At 51.6% G+C, this 21,991-nt stretch overlaps 1 protein-coding gene across 10 annotated transcripts in view; it reads right to left on the bottom strand.

Moving 5' to 3' along the window:
* The window catches only part of DLGAP2 (DLG associated protein 2), a 729,374-nt gene that overhangs the window by 544,969 nt on the left and 162,414 nt on the right, over positions 1–21,991 (bottom strand). For all 10 annotated transcript variants that reach the window (XM_082375176.1, XM_082375174.1, XM_082375178.1 and 7 more), the window contains one exon: positions 20,594–20,648. Coding sequence is in view for 7 of the 10 variants with exons in the window: in XM_082375174.1 (XP_082231300.1) it covers positions 20,594–20,648 (55 nt within the window). In the remaining 3 variants the exon portion in view is untranslated. The remainder of the gene's footprint in view (positions 1–20,593; positions 20,649–21,991) is intronic.

Raw genomic sequence — 21,991 nt, 5'->3', positions numbered from 1 at the left:
CGTCCTCAGCACCCAGCGGGCCCTCTCGGGACCATCGTCCTGGGCCGTCCCGGCAGAAATGGACACACTGATGCTCCCAGCTCACATGTCCATCGTGCTTCAGGAACCCATGACGTCCTGCCCTTCGGCGGGCCCTGAGTTCTCTGGGAGCCAAGCTGCCCTGAAGTGCAGCGCCTGGACGGTCCGCGACACACACACGAAACTCAGCGAAAACACATCAACAGGGACAAGTCCCGCCTCTGCCCCCTCTGCCGTGTCGGTCCCGAGACCAAGTGACGGCTGTTCCTAGAAATGAATGACAACTAGACCCGACTTTTAAATAAGGAAAATGATGAAAGACTTAAAATACCGTTTTGTTTTGAGCTTACAGTGGCTTTGGTTAAACGGGTGCATGTTTCTGAATCAGTAATCAATAATCCATCACCGAGAACACACCCCACGTTGAGACAATAGCCAGAGACAGCAGGCGCAGCTGTCCTCCCGCCCAGAGCGAACGCACCAGGTGTGCAGCCCAGCAGAGGCGCCGAGCAAGGCCACGGCGGTGCAACAAACGCCTCCGGGGCTTCACCCCAGAAGCCGCCCCAATAAACCGGAGAACCTTCCTAAGCGATCAAATGTTCTTTAAAAAAACCCAAACAACAGCAGTCGCACCAACCTCAGGAGTTAGAGGCTGGAAGGACATCCTCAAGAGAAGGTCTGACAAGACACGGCGCTGAAGTGACGCGGTGTGAGCGGAGGTGCTCGGACCTTCACGGAGAAGGTCAGCAGGCCCGACGCCCCCGGCCGGGCCGGCCACCAGCCCCGCAGCTGCGGAAAAGGTACAACTAGGCGCAGGCGTCCGGGAAGGACAGTGTCTGCTGTAGGTCAGCACCACGTGAAGGCGTGAAAGGCCTTGTTACAACGGCCTGAGACGGCCACGGCCGGGCGCGCCCTCGCAACACACTGGCCAGGGCTTTATTCAAGGGAAATGTGGGAGGCTGGCGAAGTGATCTCTCTCACCCTGTCCCCGGGAACCAGGGGGACGTCAGCATCCCTCCCCCAACCACGCTGTGCCTTGGGCTTCGCATCTCCAGATGCTGCCCTCGGCCTCCAGCCGGGCGTGGGTCTGTGAACAAACGGGCGGGGGGTAGGCGGCATGGCCTCCTTCCTCCCTGGGAAGTTCTTAGGAAAGAAGCGGCAGACGGCTGGCAGGAAACGTGCTCGGAGGTCGTCCATCAGCAGATCCATCCCCCCAGCCTTTAATTTCCACTTTCGAAACCCATGTAACAGCCTCTAAACAATAGCTCCTTGGGGTGCCCTGCTGTTTCCTGGTGGAATTTGGCCCTCGGCCCCGCCCCCTCTCCTTAACGCCCTTAACCCCTGGCGGCCCAGTGCCCTCTGCTCTGGGGCAGGTGAGCTGGCAGCCCCCTGCACCCGCTGTAGCCTCGACCCCTCCCGTCGGGCAACACCCCCAAGACTACACATGGTCCTCCCTCACAGCCCTTGGTCCTTTTCAAAGCCTCCGACTCTGATTCTTAACTTGTTCCTAATTTGCTAGAAGTAAAAACCGCTCTCCACTCTTATGTGCCCTCCTATTTTCATGAGACAAAAGCAAACATGATTTATAGACATGTTTAAATCACCATAGAAGAAGCACACAAATACTTATCCTCCCTTAAAAAACAACCCCAAAACTAAGCTAGAATAGTAAGTAAGTAAGTAAGTAAGAAACACTCTGTTTGGGGGGAAGTTGCATGAAATAGAAAATGTGGTTCCTGGGCACATGGAATATAAGACTCTTCTGAAGATACAGACTTCGAAATTGCCAACCACACAGAATCAGAGCAGGCACTAAAACATGCCATTTGCTGAAAGAGTCTAAAATGCTAGCGAGTCCCACTGTCCAAGAGAAATACAATGTGAGCCATGCATACAGTTTTAATTTATTAGCCACATCTAAAAAGAAAGGAAATAAGGGGGATTCATTTTAATATATTTCATTTAATCCAGTATATCTAAAATATCTCATTTTTAACATACAGTCGACATAAAAATATTGAGATGCTTTACTTTTTTTCATGCTAAGGCTTTGAAATCTGGCGTGTGTCTCACACCGCGAGCGCCTCTTGGTTTGGACCAGCCCCATGTGGAGAGCCGCCGGGCAGCACAGCGGGGCTGTTTCCAAAGGAAATGCGTGACTCGATGTGGCCTTGGTTCCACGGTGGTGTTGTCACCGAGCTCTCCATCCAGAGCAACCCTCCTGTGAGACGTGGTGCCTCGGCCCAGGGGGACTGGGAAGACCACAGGCCACCAGGCAGGGGGGCAGCACGAGAACGAAGCGTTTCCAAACACCCCGCGTGGCTCTGCGGTGTCAGCCTCGCCCGCCCGCCCGGCGGGAACCGCGGACTCGATGCCGGCAGGTGGTCGGGGTGACCGTCAACACACTCAGCACGGACGCACGTGTGAGCTTCCGCGCCGGCAGAGGCCTCCTTAGAAGTCAAGTACATACACGACCTTCTGAATTCCCACACTAGAACCGATTTGGAAACGCTGAAGATTCCTTAGACTTTAAAGAGGCAACTGGCTGAGCTGCGCGGGGGAAAGGCTACCAGGAGACCCAGGGCTGCTCTTTATTTCTCTGCATCTGATTGGCTGTTCTTATTGCTCCAGAAATAGCCTCAAACGAAGGGGATGTGGGAGCCTTTGCTCCCCAAATTTTCAGTTTCTCCCCAGAGCTGAGACACCAAGCTCCCGCGTGGACCGTGCGTCAGTGTGAAGTGACGACGGGTCCCTGGACTCGGAACAGCTGTTCCCAGGGCTCCCGGCTCCGTTCTCACCACGAGTCAGGAATAGCTGCTTGCCCCGCGCCCCTCAACCCCCAGAGCCTGCTTCCTCTTCTCCGAGGGACAGTCCCGTCCCGGCAGCGCGAGAGGCAGATGGACGGAAACCAAGGCAAATGGGGGTGAATTTCGAGCTGTCCCACTCGATGGAGCCCTAAACAGAGCTATGCAAACAGGCCACCATCCAGCCCAGGGGAGGGCAAGAGCAAGCCCAGCTCTCCTCCCCACGGCCGGTCCCCACGCAGGACCGAGGGCTTGCGGAGGAAGCAGCAGGAGATGAAGAGCCCTCGACACGGGATGCACACGACCCGCAGGCCTCAGTCTGAGGTCCAACGCTGTGAGCGCCTCCTCTGAGTAAGGGGTACTCCCCCCCCCGCCCCCGCCGTCTAGGGCTTTTGCAAGAATGAAAGTGGACGATCTCGGCAGATACCTTTACAGACCAGCATAGCGGGGCTCAATGAAAATGTCAGTTCTGTCCCCCACAGCCTTGCCGGGGAGGGAAAAGAGCCCCGGCCCTATTATGTCCAGTGCTTTCCACCTTCCTCCCAAAGAGTCTAAGATCAGACAGAAAGACCAGATAGAAAGCTGGGTTTTGAATGAGGAACTCAAAGTGCTGACTGATTTCCCTTCTACCTGTGCGTTACCAACATCTTCTTCATCTTCAGAAATGTTCTTTAATTTTGAAATAATTACAGAGACATAGAGAAGAGGTGCAGAAACAATACAGGGAATTCCCACAGACTCTTCCCCAGATTCTCCCCAACTCAATATTTTACCATGTTTACCATTCTTTCTCTTTCTGTCTGATCCATTTGAGACTATCTTGCAGACATAATAGTCCTTTATGACTCATTGTGTGTTTCCTAAAACCAAGGGCATTTGTCTTATAATTGCAGGAGAATTATCAAAATTGGGAGGGTGCAAACTGATGTGATACTATTATTTCATTGACAGACCTGACTCAAATTCTGTCAACTTCTCCACTCCTGAGTTTTACAGACGTGGTGAGTCAGTACCTATGGAGGGCCCGATCGTGGTCAGGGCAATGAGCTACGTCTCATCAGAAATTCCATAAACAGGGGTGAAGGTGCCAGAGAAGGAAAGAAAACTGGGGGAAGTAAGAGGCCCAGGTGGGAGCCGACGTTGAGCCAAGCATCTGAGCTCCACCTGCAGGAGGGACATTTCCAGGGGCTGCAAGAAGATTCTGGAATCTTTGCTGGGAGCCCCACTCTCTCCAGGTGCCTGGGAATGTCAAAACCATCACAAGGTGGCGCCTTCCTGCCCATGTTCCTGACTGTTTTCTGGAGGCAGGAGGGAGGAGGGGCCTCCTCTCAGCCTCGTGTGGAGGCCCTGCTTTCTCGTTCCCTGGGCCTGGCCAAGTCCACCCAGACCCAGGGAGTTAACACAATCGGGCACCACTTGGTGGAAACACAACCAGCCTGGGGTCAGCTGCACACACGGCCCCTGCTCCCCTCGGAGACCTGGTCCAGCAGGTCCCGGTGACCGAGGTCCACGGAGTCTGTGCGACTCGGGGGCGTACTGCCTCAGCCGTGTCCCCTATACACACGTTTCTGTCTGGCTGCAGGAACGCCCTCTATCACTGCCCCATCCCGGGGAGACCGCTTCTGTGAGTCTGTGGTCTTCCCTGGGGACTGAAGGGGACTCGGAGCTCCTGCCCTCCCGCCATGCGGCCCACAGGCCAGGGACAGCCTGCAAAGTCCCCCCGTTAGCGCCGTCCCCAGAGGGATTTCCAGGAGGAAAAGCTCTCCCTTCTGTTGCACAACCACCGGAGATGTGTCCGCGTTTCTTGTTTTCACGGGGACGGGACCGTCTCCACGGCCGGCGCCCCTACTGCTTTAACTTGTGCTCAGGCTCATGTCCAGCCCCCGCGTGGCTCTGGCGGGCCGTGTGCAGGAGGCTCCACGGCCCAAGATCCTGGCACGGCTTCTCCTCCTGCTCCGGTGTCTCCCCACCGTCGTCCACGGCCTTCTGTTCTCCACACGCATTTACTTCTCTGATCTCCACCTCCGGCCTCTGCACGTGCTTCCTCCGCGACCTCGGTCACCTCTCTCTGCCGGGCCATCTTCTCGCCTGGGACTCAGCTCCGCGTGCTCCGCAACCCTCCTCTGCAAAGCATCGTCCCAGGGCAGCCTCGGGCTTCTTCCCTGTGCCCTGAGTGCCCGGCGCTCACGGCGCGTGCAGCCACGATGACTCACGTGGCCGTCACCCCCAACACCCCGCAAGTCCCCGCCAAGCCGAGCGGTCACCTCACTCGCCCCATACACACGGCGAGAAGCAGAGAGGCTGGCGCACGGGACAAACCCGACAAACCCAGCGAACGCGGGACGGCCAACCGGAAGGACCGGACCCTGCTGCCTTCATTCCTTTAGGAGGTGAGGGGCCGTGTGGCTCTGACCTGTGCCGTTATTACTTTTGCAAGTGCTGCAGAAGAAGGAACCAGGATTCTCATGGGTGACTCAGGAGCCTTAGCCTCGGACCCCAGGCAGACACATCGGTGTGGCCTTGTCGGATGGACAAGCACAGTGAAATCATGACACAAAGGCTGGCCAATTTGTTCCTTCGTAACGTGGAAAACCAGAATCGCGATGGAAGGAAAAACTAACAAAGTTCTGAGATGAGAAAACAAAACCACGGAGTTAAATGCAATTTCTAGGGTTCAATGCATTTCGATCACATTGTCCACTGATGTGTCCTTTCCTGGTAATGCAAGTGAGCGTGGAAATGAGTATAAATCATGGACCAGATCCAGGCTCTCCCTGCCGTCCGACAGGCCCCAAAAAGCAAGGCCACTGTCTAGGAGGGCAAGGGTCTTCCCCCTTCAGACAAGCCCCGAGGGGGTGGGTGGGAGGGAAGAGCACTTGCAGACAGACCGTCCCCAAGGCTCCTGTGACCCCAGTGCTCTGTGCTTTCCAGGTTTTATCTCCAGCAAGGGGGGAGCCCATTCTACCCCATGAACATGGCTAGACGCCAGACACTGGGCGAGAAAGAGACAAAAAGGGATGCTTTTAGAGCCTCATCCCCAACAACTTCACCTGGTTTGGGGGTTTTAATGCCTCCAGGTTAAAGTCTTGCTGTTTCTGGTACAGCCCACACTCTCCAGCCACCTTATCATGGGGGCTTGGGAGCCAGTTACCCCCCAGGGTCGTGCTGCGTTGTTAGTGTGGGATGAACCCAGGGTCCCCGACTGAGGATCTGCCTGTTTCTTCTCTCCACGAAGCCTGTGTTGACCTGGAGCCACATTAAGGACTCAGTAGGTCCACCGCAGCCCCTAGAGGATATGCACTCAGCCTCTGAAGGCCCCACCTTAGGAGAGAGGACAAGAGAATTCCCAGGTATAATACGGTCCATAGGTCTGATCTCTGCTCCAAGGCCCCCGGGGCCGACTGAGAACGCAGTGTGGCCTCACCAAGGGGCGTGACTCTCCCACCGACCCCAGACCCAACACCTGTCCCTTCCCTTGACCACAGAAGTGACCCTCACGAAGACCCGATACCGTCGCCCCGATCCCAGCACCTAATGTGCTGTAGCCTGACGGGAAGGTGACCTGGTCATGCTGCTAAACACAGTGGAGGGGGGAGCACAGATACTCAGAGCACCCATGTAAGGCAGTGTCACTGATGATCCCGTGTCCCCGGGGACCGGGGCGCCCTGGGGGGGACCCGCAGTCCGGGCCCTACATCCAGATGCCAGGCCGACCGCGCCCTCACTCGGGACACACACCCTCCTAAGTCACGACGGCACCCTCAGATCCGCGACAGAGGCTCCCGCCCGCCAGGCCCTGTCCTTGGGGGCTTCCCTGCGGTCACAGTCACCAGACGCAGCCTCATCTTCCTGGTGGTCTGTCTCTCAGGGGACCCAGGATGGGGGTCAGAGCCCCCAAGGTCTCATCACCCATGCCCCTGTTTGGCAGAAGCAGGGGGCTCCCGGGATGTCGGTGACCACTTCCCACCCCAACCACTGTCCCTGCTGTTCCGTGTTTTGGGAGCCGCACCCAGATATCAGCCAATCCCCCACTTCACAGGGAAGCAAACAGTAATCTATATTTTATATATTTGTAAAAAGTTGAGTGCAAGGTGCACCGCTTTCAGGCACAAGGCAGGACCACAGAGCTGGGCCTTGCTCATGGGATAAACTCCTCCCTGGGCTCTGCCAGGCCGGGCGCTGACCTCAGGGCACTCAGATCTACGCTGACCCATCTCATTTCGGTGCAAAGAGCACAGCTCAAGACCCAGGGAAGCCTGGTTCCAAGTCCTGTCTTCACCCCTGCTGCTCACATGGCAGGTCCCAAGGCTCCCGGAACCCCAGCTTCTCTCGTTCGTGTGGAACAAGGTAACCCCACCCACCTCCCAGGGATTCTACAGGGACAACGAGAGGGCCTGCGTATCATGGGACGGCAGGTGTGCACATGGCGTGGAAAGGAAATGCGTGCTTCCCCAAACTTCTGCATGCTCCCCGCTACCCACCCCTCAGGTACCAGGGAAACCCTGAGTCAGCCCCACAAGGGAACCGCGGTCTGACCCTCTGGGCGCCAGGGCCTGGGGGTGGCTCGGCCCTCCCCCCGCTCTCTCCCCGCCCCCCTGCAGGTGGGGTCGGGTGTACATGTCGATGTTGGACAGGTGGGGTCGGGTGTACATGTCGATGTTGGACAGGTGGGGTCGGGTGTACATGTCGATGTTGGACAGGTGGGAAGCTTGGTCCCAGCTGAGCCTGAGCGGACGCCCCTGGCATTTCGGGGAGGGCTGCCTGGCCCCCAGCCTGAGTGCCTGCATGGCTGCTGGAGCCTGGGGCTGGCCTTGCTCATGGGGCCTCCCTGCCTCAGGACCACTTCCCCCGATGTCGAGGCTCAAGGGAGGAGCCCAGCTGAGTTCGGCCCAGGCACCTGCTCAAGGTGTGTCCTCCTGTGACGGTGCATTTATGCATCACCGTGACTGGGCCATGGGGCCAGGTACTCGGGCTAACACTACTCTGGGTGTTTCTGGCTGAGGTCGCCATCTGAGTAAAGCAACCCTCCCAGCGTGGGTGGGCCTCGCCCAATCAGCCGAAGGCCTGAGTGGAACAGAAAGGCTGAGAGAGAGGGGCTTCTCTGCCTGATGACCTTCAAATTGGGACGCTGGCTTTCTTCCTGCCTTTGGACTTGAACAGAGACACAGGGTCTCCTGGGCCTCGAGGCTGCAGACTGTGGTCCTTGTCAGGCTCCAGAACCACATGAGCCAAAATTCCTTATAAGAAATCTAAATCTCTCCCTCTAGAAAGATAGATAGGTAGATAAACACATATATTTATACACACACACACACACACACACACACACACACACACACACCCTCTTGTTCCATTGCTGGGGAACCCTGATGGCCACACCTTCAGACGGAAGCCACGGAGTTTCTCGTCCACCATGGGGAGAACCTCGAGGTGCCACAGAGCTGCCTCTACGTCCATCCATGAGGCCTCCCAGGTGGCTGGCTTCTGGCCCACCTTCCACAGACAGCGTCCTTCCGTCTTCCCGTCCCGCAGTCCAGAGAGAGGAATGTTCAAAATAAAAGGTGAGCCCGGTCCATGTGTAAACGCCCAGATACACGCAAACGTCCAAGCTGCCACCATCATCCTGCTCCCGTGCCACCTTCATTATCAATACGATTGTCTTCAATTCCTCAACTACTGAGATCTTCAGATGCCTGAATTTAACAAACAACTAAGAACAGTTGGGAGCAAGCAGACAGGTCCCTTCCTGAGGCCCCAGAAACGCCCTGCAGGTGCACCCACACCTCTGTCCGGGTGGCACCAGCGTCCCTCCTTTACACTGACCGCCAGGCTGCTCCCCACAAGGCCAGCCGGGGTCCCTCCCCGCGGTGTCCACACCTGGCGCTCAGAGGCTTCTGGTCAGAGACCATCGGTTTGCTGCCCTTTTGTTGCTGTGAGGACGGAGGGGGGTCTCATGGCCCATCCACACTCCCAGCCCAGGAGGAGCCCGTGTCCTCAGGACCGACTGACCCAACGTTACCTCTTCAGGACGTCAGCACTCAGCCCTCCACAAGCGGTGAGTAATCGGCTGACCTGGACCCAGTGCAGCCCTCGGACGTATAACCCTAACTGAACACCAGGGGACGTCCCCACGAGGCCCCCCTCGCGATGTGCACGCGCTCGTGTTCATGTGCTCATATGTCGTCATCGAGGTAGGGCTGATGCTGTAATTTTATTACACAGAACTCACAGCACTGTCCACAGATCAGCCATCTATTCCAGCAACACTGAACTGGTCGTCCCTTTGGAAGGTAACGTTTGCTTGAACCGACCCTGGAATCACTCACGCGCAGCAGCTAAACTACTCGTACGTGTGTATAACAAACCTCAGACCTTCGGCTTCAATTGTTTAACTATTTTAAAACTAATCTCTGTGACATTTCCCCTAATTGGTTATGCTTTTCTCCTACATTATTTCTCCAGTAACAGGACACCAGTCGCCTGATAAAGGCACACGTTCAATTCAGTTCAATTTAAAATCGCTGTTATCAACTGCCCACCATGCACTTGTGCTGGGCGCACCCAAATCGGTAAGAGGCCACCCTGACCCTGGGGAAACCTATCGATACCTTTAAGAAGATGCATTAAATGTCACCACTGTGTCCTTCTTAGCAAACATCCTAAGTGTGAGCGTCAGCGTGAGGAAGGGGATGTAAGGTGGGAAGTTGTCATTCTGATCTGGGGGGACACTAACGAGGAATGACATGGGAGGTTGGGGGTGGCAGCCGTGCTGAACCCGTCCTGGCATCAGGGTCTCCACACCTCACTCCAGAGAGTCTCCACCACTGGACCTGGCACACAGGACAGCCCATCGCCGGCTCCGACGCAGGTGAGACCTGTTGCCCGGGGACCAAGCCACCAGGACACGTGAAGGTGCAGCGGGACCCTCACCAGCGCCACCCCTTCCCAGGCTCCATGTCCCATGGGAAGCACCCTCTCTTCCTCTCACTGTCTGTGTCTCAGTGCTTCACACTTCCACACGTTAACCCCTGCTCGTGCCAGAAAGAACTGTGCTATAAATCAAGTGTTTGCAGCACGATTCACGTGCCCCAAGTCCCTGCTTAGCAGTGAAATTGCACTGCTAAATAAGTAAGCCCTTGATGGAAACATCAATCACTGTCTTTATCTGGTGCTTTTGCCAAACTTTAAAGCCAGGATATTAAAATACACACTAAAACTACTTCTACTGTATATGGTTTGTGGTTGCAAACAATAAAAGCATCTCAGACACACATGCACACACACAGTCATGCTGGTGCATGGATTCAGGCAGAGTGCAGAAATATTTTTTACTTATCTTTAAAACCTGATAAAATAATTTTCATCAAAGATGAAATAAATTCATTATTTCTTAAAAAGCTTTAACCTTTAATGCAGATTATTTTTACTATAAAATGACTTCCTGACATTATTTTTAAATGTTGTTTTTGGCAAATATTAAAACTGCCTTGAATCCAAAACAAGAACTTCGGCGTGTCTGGAAGAACTTTCGGGATCCCTGTCACATCAGGAGCTCAGGGCGAGCCCTCCCTTTCCTGAACAGCACCTCCCCCTGAGGACGCAGGAAACTGTGACCCATCCCAGAGGGGACGGTCACCAGGTCACCAGGTCGGAGGACAGAGCAGGCTTCTTGTCTCAAGTGGCATCTGCCTGGCAGCTCTGACACAGCCTCTGCCGACTTCCACCAAAGTACACGTGAAAATGAGAGTAACGCACCCACCTCTGAGCACCAGGGCCGGTGATCACGGGGCCATGAGAGTCGAGAAGCAGCGTCCGCTAACCCGATGCCCACAGCACGGGTGTGCCCCCCTGCAGGGCTCTGGGCGTGCGTTCTCTCTGTCGGAAGCTCGGCCTGCAGGCCACTTCCACCAAGGACCGGCCCACCGTCGGGGAGCTGGCGGCTCTCTTGCCCAGTTCTCTGTCCACTTGGGGAGGACAGGCTCGCAGAGGAGAGCAGAGCCAGCAGTGACCGTGCCCCCGTGTCGGGGCATGGCGACCACCAGCACGGATTCCCCTGGACAGGGCTGCAGCCCGGAGCGCCTGGCATCCTCACAGGCAGGGCAGGAGGAGATCCCCCGAAGGACAGAGCCCCCGCGAGGGGACACAGAGAGGCCAGCTGCAGCAGCCCCGGGCCTCTCCCAGTACACACACAGCGGGAAATGCCACACACGCACACACGCACGCACACGGGAACACTGCAGCGCGATGGGGTCTGACCAGCGCTCAGGTTCTGAACTTGGAAAGTGCGCTACAGAAACGGGAAAGAAACACTGAGAACGGCTTATTTTTGAAAAAAAAAAGGTAGGAAAGGATGATTGCCAGGAACAGTAGACTGAGACGAAACAGGATAGAAAGAGATGAACATGGCGAGTCAAAGAAGGAGTGCAGCGAAATAAAAAGCAAGAGCTGAATGAAACCTGTGTCCGGGCAGAAGCCGCAGTGCAGAGCGGTGAGTGTGCCGAGGGGTACGAGGTGAGGTGCGTCCCGGCAGGATGGGAGGCTGGCCAGGCAGCAGGGCTGAGGCAGGACGGCGGCGCAGAGCCCCCTGCCCCCGCCGGCCAGCACCTCATCCTTTAGGGAAAGAAGAAAGACTCCGAAATACGCTGAAAAGCGCACACACCCGCACGTCCAGGCCTGACTCTGCAGCCTGGCGCCCAGCCCACCAGGCTTCTCAGGGAGGATTTTTGGAAGATCCCGGGTCACACATTGAGCCAATTTCAACGACCACATCAAATCCTGTCAACTCAATATCAAATTATAGTGCGTTTTCCATATCAAGGTTTTTAAACATTAATTACTTTTTTTATTGAGGTGACACTGGCTTATAACATTGTATATGTTTCACGAGTACAATATTGTATTTTGATCTCTGTATACGCTACACGGAGCTCCTTTCAAAATACAGCTTCTAAGGCTTAGTGTACAGATGGATTTAAAGGTGTTTTTAAAAATAATATGCTTTGATATTTTCAATGACTCATAAAATATATATCAGTTTATCTTCAATTCAAACTAGTTTGTCTTAACCCAAACACCTATATGTCTAAAATGCACGAAGGAAAAAAAAATAAAGGATGTAACAATGTTTCTTTAGTTGAGAACTTAAACCAGCAGCTGCGGGTTAATGTAACTAAAGACAGGTCAACAGCAATGGCCACTTTATGGGAGATGTCACCACAGACCGCTTTCACAGACACTGACACCTCTGGGGTATGTCATCTCACTGTCTTTTACAAGGAATCACACGCCGCCCAAGCCACTTGATCAGAGGAGGTCAGGGACTAAACTTGGACGCTATAAAAGCCCATCTCTCAGCAGAGGCTTCAGACGACTCTGTGCGCCCTAATTTCTACCAAAGGCTGACAAGAAATTACCGACACTCAGAATTTTAAGGGACCTTGACTGGCTGCAACCAAATGACATTTTAAACCAGGAGCCTTAAGCCTGACATTTTTGAACATCCCATAAGCACATGTGCAAACAAAATACTTGCAGAATTCAGCAGAGACTGAGGTTCAAGGTTTGGAAACGCTCAGAAGGGTGAGCGAGTTCACTGAGATTTAAACCCATGATTCCAACACCTCACCTGCAGCAGCGCATCTTCTCCGTGGCTTCATATACAAAACTGACCCGAGAATTTGTCTCCAAAAGTCAGGACACGGTCACGGTGTCAATTAACTTGGTAACTTTATCCACACTGACCAGCTTTACTTCACAAAAGAACCTCGTAGGTGCCGTCCCGGGATGATCACCAACAAGAAGAATGGAGGCTGGGAGAGGTCTCCTGGGGAAGCAGGTTCTCCCTACAGGGGATATGGCTCGGAAGCTCAGGTCCCGGGGGTGGTCGCCAGCAGTGGGGATGCGCCTCTCCGCTCACCCTCGGCTGCAGCCGCTGCGACTGATACCCTCGCGTTAACTCACCTACTGGTGCTAACAGACCAGACCCGATTCAGTATCCGGAGTAACGACCTGTGTGCTCGTCCCTCCGCGGGTCCGCAGCCCGGGCTGGGCTCGGCCGGGCGCCCAGCGTAGGACAGACGGCAGGAATGGCTCGGAGGCACAAGGTGGCTGCACTCACGCCCGCGGCCGGGGCCTCTCCCTCCCTGTGTATGTCCACCCCCTAGACGGCTACCCCAGGCCTCCCACTGGCCACACCCGCAGGCCTTGCTCGGAATTAGACATCATCGTTGCCGCCTAATTCTCTGGTCAAATCGAGCCCGGGGCTGAGGCCAGCCCAGATTCAAGGGTCGGGAACTACACCCTGCCTCCTGACAGGGCACCTGTCAAGAATTCTGGATGTTTTCAACCCACCTCTCACCGTAAGCAAGCTCTTCTGCCTGTAACTGGATTCCTCCCAATTGGGAAGACGTCTGAAAGCAATGGCCCAACCAACCTTGTGGCGCTTTACACAGAATTCACAGTGTCCAAGAAGAAGAGCATATCTGCTCACTGTAAGCGTGCAGTCGACGGGCCAGGGCTGCTGTGGGTCCCAAATCCACAGGTTGAGCCCTGGCCCCTGACCTGAAGGTGTCAGGAGGGGGCCTCTGGGAGGTGATGGGGTCGTGAGCGGGGGCCTTCGTGGTGGGATTAGTCCCCTTGTGAGAAGAGACCCCAGAGAGACACCCGCTCTCCCCTCCACATGAGGACACAGCGAGGAGATGGCTCGACACGCCAGGAAGAGGCCTCACAGGGACCTTGGTCTTGGACTACAGCCTCCAGATGGGAGAAACAGGCGCCTGCTGTCTAAGCCCCAGAATGGACTCAGCGGGGCTGCTGAAGCTCCTTCAGGGAGCAGAGCCCAGGGTCCCTCAGGAAAACCAGAGGCGGCCCTCCTGTGCTCCTGTCCCTCGACTCACGCCACCCCTCATCCACGGGAGTCTCTTTGGAGACAGTGTTCACGTCCAAACCTCAGCAAATATTCTTAGTGGGGAAACGGACCAAATGGATGACATAAAAAAACTGCTTTCTTATTTACAGCCCTTCACTCCTGACAGTGTGTGGCTGAGGTTTCATTCTTCCTCGCAAGTAGGACGAGCAGTGGAAAAGCTGGTGACTCCACACGTGTCACACATCTCACACGCTCCTGTCAGTCGTTCACCTTCTCCCGGAAGGGGCACGTCCCGGAGACCGGGTGCCCTTCTGGTGCAGAGGACGGCCAACGGCACGATCCTGTCCCTACAGGCGATGTGAGCCCCGGGGGAACCTGCAGACAAAGCTGAAGGTCTGCCTGAAGAAGCGGTTTCAGGTCCACCTGGCATCTAAGGGATAAAGAGCTCACAGCCCCACAGGTCTGCCCCACGAGCCAGGGCATCGTTAGATCTGGTGTCAAACGCCAGGTTCACTCAGGAAACGTCTCAGCAAAGAAGCAGCCATAGAATGTTCAGCCTTGAGCCACAGAACTTCCTGTCTGCACGTTAACCCGGCTATAAGCGTTAACCTGAGTGAGTAGGTACATCACTTGCTCAAGGGTGAGGAGGATCCAATTTCTGCTCTGCACAAAAGCACCTGCTCCAGGTGAGCTGGGGCTGAAACCCAGCCTAGCTCAGGGTCCTCACCTCCCAAAGGGCTGACCCTCCCACATGGCACAAAGATGCCAGCCCGGCTTTGAGAAGCCCCCAGGGTTAAGAATAAGCTGCGTGGAATAGAACAGTTCTGGCCTTAAAACTACGGATCCACAGCCTTTCGTTCTGGCAGTAATTAACTAGCATGTCCAGTTTTCTAATAAAGCCATGTTCAGTGCATGAAATAAAGCCCTTTAAGCATATGAGGATTTGATCCATCTCCAGTCGGTGGACAGCAAGGGGGTGAAGCAAGGGGAAGCACGTTCGCACCCCAACGTGGCGGGATCATCAAGATACAGGCTGGAAGGAAAACCGTCGTCATGGCTGAGACATTCACTTCCCTCATCCAGCTCAGCTCGGCGCTGCCTTAGTTATTCTTAGTTTATGAATCATATCATCTGGCATCCTATTTGCACAACCACCATTCTTTTTGGAAAGAAAAAAGGCATTATAAATAATTTCAGTCTCTGGGTAAAAGAAACTTACTTGAAGGATTTGATCTTCCAAAGACAAGACATCTTATGTTTAACCTAGTAAGTTACAATGCCATTCACCTGGTGTTTGGAAAAGTGAGGCACCCCAGGTGCGAAAATGTTCCACTTGATTGAACATCTTTTCAGCAACAGACCCACCTGGTGTACTCCCCCATCTCACATCCTGAAGCTCCAGAGGCCCTGCCAGCAGTTCCTCCCGCTGTGCCCCTGCATCGGGATTCCCAGTCCACACCATTTTGTTCTTTCACCATGTTTCATAGGAAACCCACACTTGGAAGATTAAGGACTTATTAAGGGTCATGATGGAATCATATACTGACTCAGAGTGAAAACCTGCCTTTGGGTCTCAGCAAAATACTCAGCAGCTGTGTGACAGTGAAATTCACACACAGCTTTGGGTCTAATTACTGATCTGCAAAACGGGGGGCAGATAGGGGGCTATTTCCTATCTCACAAGAAAACAGTAGGACTAGCCAGAATAAATATAAAAGAGCCTTATAAACCAGAAACACCGCAAAAACACAAGGTGTAATGTCCACCATTCATGTTAGAACTTAAACTGAACACAAGTCACATCACTGTCTACACAGATCTAAGAATCACATGTAAGTTAAGCGTGAAATTAATGAAACAGGGTTTTATTTCCGCAGATACACTCACTGCCAAACTCTTACCGGACCCGTCATTGGGCACAATTTCTCCTTCAGACAGGTCTGCAGCAAAGGGAGCAAACATACTCATTGATTTTCCTTCACTTGTCCACATGAAATTAAAGGCTTTTTATAACCTTCAGCACAAAAGAAACTTAGGGGATTTAGGACTCCTCAGAGCGGCCGTTCCCACTATTTCAACAGTTATGTCCCCTCTGCCTTTGACCTCAATATGCAAGCTTCCCATGGCCGTCCACATGGCAACAGCCTTGCTCACGGTTCAATACTGTGTAATTGGGTCCAGTGCCCCAAAGGCGTCTGAACCCTCGCGTGATGGAGCGCACACACTCAGTGCCCAAATGCAAGAGTTCTTGCTATGTAGCTTTTTAACACTAAGCGCCCCATTGCAAACATTCAATTTTAATCCCAGATTTTATTTCACCAACACACAACGGGACAACCTGCCCCCACGGGGGGAGCACAGGCTGACCACGGCCCCTAAATTAACCCCTCAGGAGTTGGACACAGAAGTGAAGGCAAGAGCCAGGCTCGCTAGCTCTGACCACTGGCACCAGGTTCAGACCACTGGCATTCTGTCTGCTACTGGGACCTGGGAACAGTGAGGACCCCTCCCAAACCCATGTCCAGTAACCACGGCGAGGCGTGTGCACCCCAGACACGGGCCAACACCCCACGAGGCTTCCTGCCGCCCTCGCACCAGCTGCCGGAGGCTGGAGGTTAAGTGCCGGCCAGCACATCACTGGGAGGAACCCAAGGTCGGAGTAACACTGAGTCTTCATGGACACCACGCCACAGGTTGGCAAACACGCAAAGATCAGTGACATAGAATATATGGAAAGGATTTAAAATCATTCCCCCCAGTTTTCATATACAGCTTATTTCACAATCATTCTGCTTTCCCTGTGGAGATATAATGTATCTCAAAAGTCAAATACTGCCACGTGCTTAATCCGCTTGATGCTTCATTATTTAGTTATCATGAAAGTCTGCATAGGTAAGTACCACTGCTGCTTTACTGCAAAATCAGTCATTCTCGTAACTTCCAGTTATTTGTACCAGCCGAGTAGGCTGTGTCCTGATAGACGGGGGAGTAGATGCTGTGAGACCACTAAGCTCAGGGGCAGTACCCCAGCCCACTGTGTCGCCCAAAGAAAACAATATTTACTAAGCTCACTCCTGCCTAGGCTTGATTTTCCCAAATGGCATGGAGATTCCGAGGGAATGGCACTGACAAACTGATACGGAATCCAGACCATGTAAGGACTAAGGAGCCCCAGCCCCTTCACTGGTCGAAGGCACACCGTCTGGGAAACACGCTCACAGGCCGCGTTCTCTCCTACGGGAGGTACAGCTGACGCGTCATGTGACGGTCATTACATGTAAGTCGGGTACGAACCCGTGAGACATGGAGCAGGAGAGGGAAGATGGACCGACCTGCCAGCCTCCCGCTGCAGCGAGGGGCCACCCGGCTCCTGGCCCTCTGGAGGCCGCTCCCCCCACACAGGGGGTGAAGGAGGTCAGGACCCAGGGACAGCCTCTCAGCAGCCGTTCTGACAAAGGTCATACTGAGACAGGCTGGGCCCCCGTGCTGCAGGGCCTGCACCTGGACACACGTCTCCTCAAGCAACAGATACAAAGAAGCTGTACGGCACTGAAAATAACTGCATGCTTGTGCAGTTGGGGCAAATTCTGGGCAAGATACAAAAAGACCAAAAAAGCCCAACTGCCACGTCTGAGGAGCCGGGAGCAAAAGCAGGGAAGAGGCCGACTGAGCCACCAGAACAAGGGAAGGGAGTCAAGGTGGACGTGAACGGGAAGAAAAGCTCAGAGCCTGGGGCAGGTCCGTGCATGTGCGTGTGTGATGGGGCAGGTGTGTGCGTGTGTGTGTGTGTGATGGGGCAGGTGTGTGCATGTGTGTGTGTGTGATGGGGCAGGTATGTGTGTGTGATGGGGCAGGTGTGTGTGTGTGATGGGGTAGGTGTGTGTATGTGTGTGTGTGATGGGGCAGGTGTGTGTGTATATGTGGTGATGGTGTGTGTGTGTGATGGGGCAGGTGTGTGCGTGTGTGTGTGTGTGATGGGGCAGGTATGTGTGTGTGATGGGGCAGGTGTGTGTGTGTGATGGGGCAGGTGTGTGCGTGTGTGTATGTGTGTGTGATGGGGCAGGTGTGTGTGTGTGATGGGGCAGGGGTTTGTGTGTGTGTGTGATGGGGTAGGTTGTGTATGTGTGTGTGTGTGATGGGGCAGGTGTGTGTGTATATGTGGTGATGGGGCGTGTGTGTGTGATGGGGCAGGTGTGTGTGTATCTAAGTGGTGGGGCAGGTGTGTGTGTGTGTCTGTGGTGGGGTTGGTACGTGCGTGTGTGTGTGTTTGCGTGGAAGTTTCCTCCTTCACAACAGACATGCTTTACGCACCCAACTCCCAGTGTTCCCAAGAAAAACATGAAAAATAAGGTCATCTACAGAGGTGCTCAACAGAATTCAGTCTGGCTCTTCACATCATGAACCAAAATGATCACAGGTATCGAAACAGCAGGAGAAAGGATGAATTCTGTGTCCCACAGCAGCCAAGCTGACCCCAGAGCACAGCGACCTCATTACACTTCCCCGCAGCCCCGCTGAGCATATCAGCAATGAGACACCAGAAAACAGGTGGGTCTTCTTCCAGACATTCAGCTACAACATACGTAAGTTACTGGAGCATGCAGTACTTCTAAAATAAGTAAAAATCAAACAAAACGAAAAGCCATGATTCATCCCAAAGTCGATCTTTTTTTAAAATTGTGGTCAACTACACGTAACGTACAATTTACCATCTTAACCATCTCTGAGTGTTTAGTTCAGTGGCGTTAAGTACATTCACACTGTAGTGCAACCATCGCCACCATCCACCTGCAGAATGTTTTGTATCATCCCAAAATGAAACCCTCTACACAGTCCAAAGTTGATCTTCTTAATCAAAAATTTGAAAAGTCTTCTATAAAACCACTAAGGTAAAACCAAATTACATTCAAGTTCCTAAGGACCCTATTTGCCATTAAAATGCAAAAGCAATACCACTGTGTCTGAGTCTGAAGAAATTTCCAAACATTTCCTAAATAATTAAGCAGCTTCAAACCTATTAGATCAAATTATGTGGAAAAACTAAAATTCTCACATCTTTCACCTCTAAAAGCTATAATTTCAGCCAACTCCTCTTTCTCCCCATTTAATACGATTCTTTCCCATTTCCACACCTAATGTCACAGCCTCAAGTCCTCGGCAGTGACTTCAAAGTGAAACACTCTATTATATAAAAATATTTTTAAGGAAACTGCCTAGCAGATGGCATCAATATTCAAGTCATAATGGAAGGCAGCTTTCTTGGTTCTAGAGGTTGGTTACCTGCATTCTCATGAAAAGCAAATGAAGCGTCTCAATTTGGAAATATTTGCTATATTAACTTGAAACTTCTTATATAACAAACTGTCTAAAAATAGAAAAAACTCATTTCAATATTTAAAATCCACTTAGATCCCCACAGAACAGTACTTAACTTTTAATTAATTTTATCATTATTTTTGATGCTTCTCAGAATCAGTAATGACTCACCTGGAAGAGAGAAACTTATCTGGAAAATGCATTCCAACCTTAAATTGTGTTATACTCACAGTTGTTGATGGACACAGTTTGCAAAATCTTTGTTTTTTCACATGTGACTTGTTCATATATTCATTACTAACCAAGACTTTCAGAAAATAGAAATAGGCTCAAAAAAATATCTAACCATGTTCTAAACAAACTTCCCTATAAGCAGTAAATTTGCTCAAATTTGCAGCTGAGACATAATTGATTGGGCAGAACCAAAACAGAGACAGGTCTATGAACTTTTTTGAAAAATAATAGAGTCGGTAATATAATCTATCCATAATCATAAGTTAAAAAAAATACCTAAGATCTCATTTTTCCAAAATACTCGGTGTTTTACATTGGAATGCATGGTATAAAACAGTGCCTTGTCATTTACGAATGGGACCCCGGTAAACATACCAGCCGGTCAAGATGCTGTTTATGATAAAAGTAGAGAAATTCCCAACAGATTACATTCCTCTAATTATCACAGAAGAGTCCATTATGATTCATTTTGTTTAGCTAGAAAACACATAAGGAAATGTCAGAAGCCTCTGTTTCATATCCAGCAAAAGTATCCTGGGACACAGACAGACATATTTGGCAGGACACAACTGATTCTAGAAATGAATAAACTCTGATACAACCCTGTGCAAAAAAGAAGCAGCATCTCGATCTTTTCCTCAGGACTTGAGTCTCTGAATAAAACACTTTAAGTTAGAGCGAGTGAGACCCAGATCCACAGGATAACACGCGTCACATAAATTATTCTGTTTGTTTAACTTTAAAACAGCAAAGTTCCAAAGGATTTTTTTTCAGACTTTTTTCCCTCCATCGTGTTTCCTTAAAAGTAATGCAAACCACCTTACTTACAACCTCTAACCACATACATCTGCCTGACAATGAGAAATCACAGGGTCATAGAATCTCCCACTTCAAGATATCCATCCTATTGTTTTGTTCATTGAGATCCTCGAGGTTTGAAGAATGTAACACCTGGCCAGTTCCTACCCTGATTGCAAGGAAAGCCTTGATTGCAAACAGGCTCCAAATCCATTCCATGCTAGCCAATAATGTGGTTTGCCTTAATAAATATCATCCACAAAGGAAACAACTTTGAAATTAATATATTCAGCTTTATAAGACGACCGGTTTCCCTTCAAATTCCAAGGCAACAATCATCTGAATCTATTTCCTTCTTCAAATAAAAACAGGTCTCTGAGCTCCGGTCACAACTCACTGTAGAACTGAATCATCCATTTTTTTTTTGCTTGTTTCAGTCAATATATAAAACAACCACCTTAGAAAACCAAGATATCTAAATTATGCAATCATATTTCTCAATTTTCCACAGATATAACACCAAGAATCTCAAATCAGAAGAACAAAATGCATTTACCTGTGTTCCTGTCTGGTAATATACAGCAATGCTTCTGCAGAATGCCGGGCAAAACCTGTTTCAAAACAAATAAATAAAAGACATGTGGTTATCATTCAGGTAGAGAAAGGCATCGCATTAACTGTTGCAAGTGTTTTTCTAATAAGGCCATTCAATGTTGCACAGTCATCATGCCCAGAACGATCTAACAAATTAAACAGTACTGAAAAATTCTGATACATACATTTTTCATCAAAGAGGTTAATCAGGTAAGTGTGCTGATTATATATGCTGCTCCTAGGACGGTAATGCAGTTCTGTTTTAATGTATGTCTCTAATGGGTCCTCAAAGTACCTTGAAAGCTGCACTCAGGGGACGCCTACAATAAGGTAAATGGGCCCACCAATTCTGTGATGGCTTTTAAAATATGAGATGCAATTAGAACCTGAAAATGGAGGCTTGATGGGGACAGTTCCTTGAGTCCATCTTCTAGGATCTAAGCCAAGACGCTTTTATCAAGGATGAGTCACAAAGAAAATGTGAAAGAAAAGCCTGTGTTTACACACACAGTTGGGTAGGAAAAGGTGAAGGAAATATCTTATTTGATAAGCAAAAGGAAGGTGAAAATAATGGAAAATGGCTTTCCCAAGAAACTTCAGTACTGTGAGGCAACCGCAAAGCGCAGATGTAGAAAGAATTTGTGACTGAAGAGATCTCTGTGGGAAGTTCATGATTATGCTCTCTCAACTCAATTAGGGTAAAAGCTGAACTTCCATCTTAAATCCTCTACCGATGAGGCTGCAACCATTCCCCAGCCCTCCCTGATTACAAATCCCGACATTCTCAGCCAAGAAGCACGCGTTACCCCCCTCTGGAGCAAATGAATCAGGCAGTGGAGGGGAGAAGCAGGTGTTGCAAAGACGCTGCAGTCACAACGCTGCCCTCGACCAGCTCAGGGTCTGCTGAGTATACAACAGGCTCTAGTAAATATGATCAATGAATGCAGAAGTTTTTCTCCAGAATAATGATTCCCTTCCCTTCCATGCCCTCACAATGCCTCTACGTCGAGACAAGAAACCCTGGGACCATGTTTGACACTCATCTCTCCCAGCCCTCGATGTCCGACTGTGCAAACACACACACACACACACACACACACACACACACACACACTTCACATCCTGGGCTCCTTGTAAATCTGCATCCCTTCTGATTCCAAAGCTGACACACCCACTCACTGACTTTCTCCAGCACTTTCCAGAGGGGCGCTCCTTGGCTTACCTATTCATATTTAAGACTATGGCCTAATCATTGTCGTAAACGTGGGATCAGACAGGAACGGTCAATGGGTGCTAAGGCTGGGGGGATTTTGATGAGATCTGAGTGGTTTTAAAGAATCCTCGCAGAGCCCCAAGGGAT

Source organism: Balaenoptera borealis (assembly GCF_965194805.1).
Source record: "Balaenoptera borealis genome assembly, chromosome: 21".
NCBI classification, from domain to species: domain Eukaryota; kingdom Metazoa; phylum Chordata; class Mammalia; order Artiodactyla; family Balaenopteridae; genus Balaenoptera; species Balaenoptera borealis.
The sequence above is the reverse complement of the archived record's forward strand: the minus strand, read 5'-3'. Positions and strand labels throughout refer to the sequence as shown.